Source organism: Gavialis gangeticus, unplaced genomic scaffold (genome assembly GCF_001723915.1).
Source record: "Gavialis gangeticus isolate Ggan-Ray unplaced genomic scaffold, GavGan_comp1, whole genome shotgun sequence".
Taxonomy (NCBI): domain Eukaryota; kingdom Metazoa; phylum Chordata; order Crocodylia; family Gavialidae; genus Gavialis; species Gavialis gangeticus.
The window spans coordinates 39,104,606-39,107,620 of NW_017729034.1; the positions used below are offsets into that span (position 1 = coordinate 39,104,606).

A 3,015-nucleotide genomic window follows, 5' to 3' on the forward strand; every position below is an offset into this window, starting at 1 on the left:
TTAGATACGGGGGGCGGGGTGGAATATAACATTTTATGATTAATAGCATGTCAAGTCCTGCTCTACCACAGATTTCTCATGTCATCAAGGGCTCATCACTGTCTCCTCAGCTCCCCACCTTTGAAACAGAGTTATAGTACTTCCCACCCATACACGGCTCTTGTAAAGATCAATACATTGGAGGCTGTAAGGCACTCTTACTATACGAGTTCTGTAAAGTATCCAAAATACAGATGGAAAAATTAAAGAGATTATTTCATGTATTAGGGCAGACTGATGAAACGAAACTTATTAGAGTATAAAATTGCATCCTGAATGGAACATAGAACTGATGCTCTTTGTAAGGTTTTAAATTCGTTATGGAAATCAGTGCCATTTTGTTGTTGCTCAGAACTTCTATTTTCGGGTTGTGTCTGTGACACGAGAAAAAAATCATTCTATTACAGATGAAGCAGAATCCTTCTCCTGATCTGATTCTTGCCATGAAGGACAGAATAGAGCTTAAGTGGGAACGTCTGAAGTGCAGCAAATAAATGCTACAATTATCTGCATGCAGTCTTCAATTCTGGTAAGAAATATAAAACCACTTTTTTCTAGGACACAGAAGGGGTGGAGAAAATTGAGCAGAATTAAGAAGGTTAGCACATGAAAGACGAAGCAATCTGTAAGCAGCTTTGGGCAGAATGATGACCGACAGAGCAGCATATTCCATTTATGGGCTAAACGAATGAAGACCAGCAACCAAAGGTCGTATTTGAACTTTTCATAGCACGACTGCTTAAGCAGAGTTTGTTAGGTAGACACTTAACTGTCATGTTAAAATAGAATCAGACTTAAAAATCAAATGCAAGAAACAAAAAGTGTAATTGTAAAGTCACATAAGAGGGTTTTTTTAATTTTATACTCTGATTTTTGCATAGAACTTTTCCACTTCTCCACTTGTGTAACTTGCATGCCAGACAGACAACAAAGCAGTAACTATAGAACCATAAAGATGGACATAAATAAATTAGTTAATACTTTTAATTAAGTTTCAAACTGAGTCACTTTAACTGGCAAACTGTTTTGCTATTGCTTTAGGGTTTTTTGCCACTTATGTTGCATTTTAACCTCTTATTTATTATCACTATGGTCTGCAGAGAAAATGAATAAGTAAATTGTGTTTGCAGTTTTGACTACACCATACTTTTAGTTTTAAAAAAATCCTTCAATTCTTAGGATAGCTTATGAGTCTCAGGAAAGTTTTTGCTCCATACATGCAGACAAATTAGAAATAAAAGTGTCTCCTGATACTTTCAGTATTCCTGGGATATCTTTGGAGAAAATAAATTCTATACTTGTTAGATTGAAGACCAAATTACAAGCAATGGTAGATAACTTTCACTTTAAGCAAATGGTAGTTACATATAGAAAAGTTATATTTAATCTCACCAAACTAATATAGCACTGATATAGTATTATAGTATTAACGTTCACTTGCATTATAAGCTTAAAAAAATCCTATATAGGCTATCACTATAGAAGTAACAGTTTGTTAGTAGCTTTGATATTTGGCATTTCCTGATACTTGAACTATAACACACGACCATAATATTGCCCTTAAAATATGTAATAGGAAAGGTGCTTTCACAATTGTGACTATGATATATCTTTTGGATTCTGGCATTTAAAAACCTTATTCAGGGCCAGAAGAGAGTCAAGTACTCTAACATAACAAATAATATTAACAAATACCTTCATAAGAATGGACAGTATTTATATAAAACCTTTAGAATAGAAATGATCACATAGATTTTTCAAAGTGAACATGGGCCAGGACACTCAGCATTCCATAATTTCCTTACAATATACCAGAAACTGATAGACATCCCCTGGTTAATTAGGTGCTGGTGAAACCAAACCCACCTGACTGGAGATGTCCATTGCGGCATGCCAGGTTAGTACTGTCATTATAGACCTCCATTTGCGGCTTGGAAATTTGCAAAACTGCCTGCAGCTTCTCTATGCAGCAAACAGAGGGGAGGGAAAAAGGAAAAAATAAACAAATAAAAACAAAAATGAACCAATGAACTTTATGTACTCTAATCACACAGAAAAGTCAAATTTAGCTTCAGTCTCCTTAGTAAAAGGAGTATTGCTGTCTATTCTAATTGTTTTTGAAACTGTACGTTGTATACATCTATGAATATAGCTATAAACTAGCCATCAGTAGCTAAAATAATCCAAAATCAAAGCATCAGGATTTCCCCCTCCTTTTCCTCTCCAAGTTAATGCATAGGCTTTGTGCAATAAACCCAGTGCTCAAAGTTCTTAATTAATGGCTCCCATTGACCAACTTCAAGGAGTAGCTCCTTTTTCCGTATATGATACGCTTTATTTGAAGGTCAAGGGGGAAGCAAATGAAAAACAAAACCTAGTCCACATTTTTCAGTTAACTCCTCTGCTACAAAGAAGTTTTACTTGTCAGGTTTGATATTCAAGATGCTGGATGACTTTCTAGATCTTACTCCCTAGGCCACCATGTACAATTTTGAAGTTCCATAAAACACCCTTATTTCTGAATAAGTTAAAACTAATTTCAGTAACATCTGAAAGCAAGTTTCATGAAAATAGTTTATGATTGAATAAATAATTTAAAGGGACTATCTCATAGAGTCATGACACAAAGTAAGTCTGTTCATGGCATCTAGTCCATTCATAGTATTGGGCCTTTACAAGTTCATCTCTCTCAGCCTTTCTACTTTAAATAGATACACTCACCTTCCAAAGTCCTGTTCTGCTAATGCTAACCTTTATCATCTACATATGTTAGGTTCCTCAACAGATGCCTTCATGCTAAATTTCTACAGTAATGGGCACAGTAACAAAACCCAGAACCTGATTCCATATTTATGCACAGAATATAGCCTAAAGCCACTGCCTTATTTTCCTCTCTTTAAAACCTCTTAAAACATTGCCAGTTACAATCTGCTAAAAAGATGCTGGAACTAGTCTTTTTTTTTTTTTTTTTTAAAC

At 35.0% G+C, this 3,015-nt stretch overlaps 1 protein-coding gene across 2 annotated transcripts in view; it reads right to left on the bottom strand.

Annotated features, from left to right (window-relative positions):
* SPAST (spastin) overlaps positions 1-3,015 on the bottom strand; it is an 87,395-nt gene that overhangs the window by 67,181 nt on the left and 17,199 nt on the right. Inside the window, exon 3 of one of the 2 annotated variants that reach the window (XM_019527137.1) lies at positions 1,906-2,001. The exons of the other annotated variant lie outside the window; for it this stretch is intronic. Coding sequence (XP_019382682.1) covers positions 1,906-2,001 — 96 coding nt within the window. The remainder of the gene's footprint in view (positions 1-1,905; positions 2,002-3,015) is intronic. 2 annotated transcript variants of the gene reach the window in all.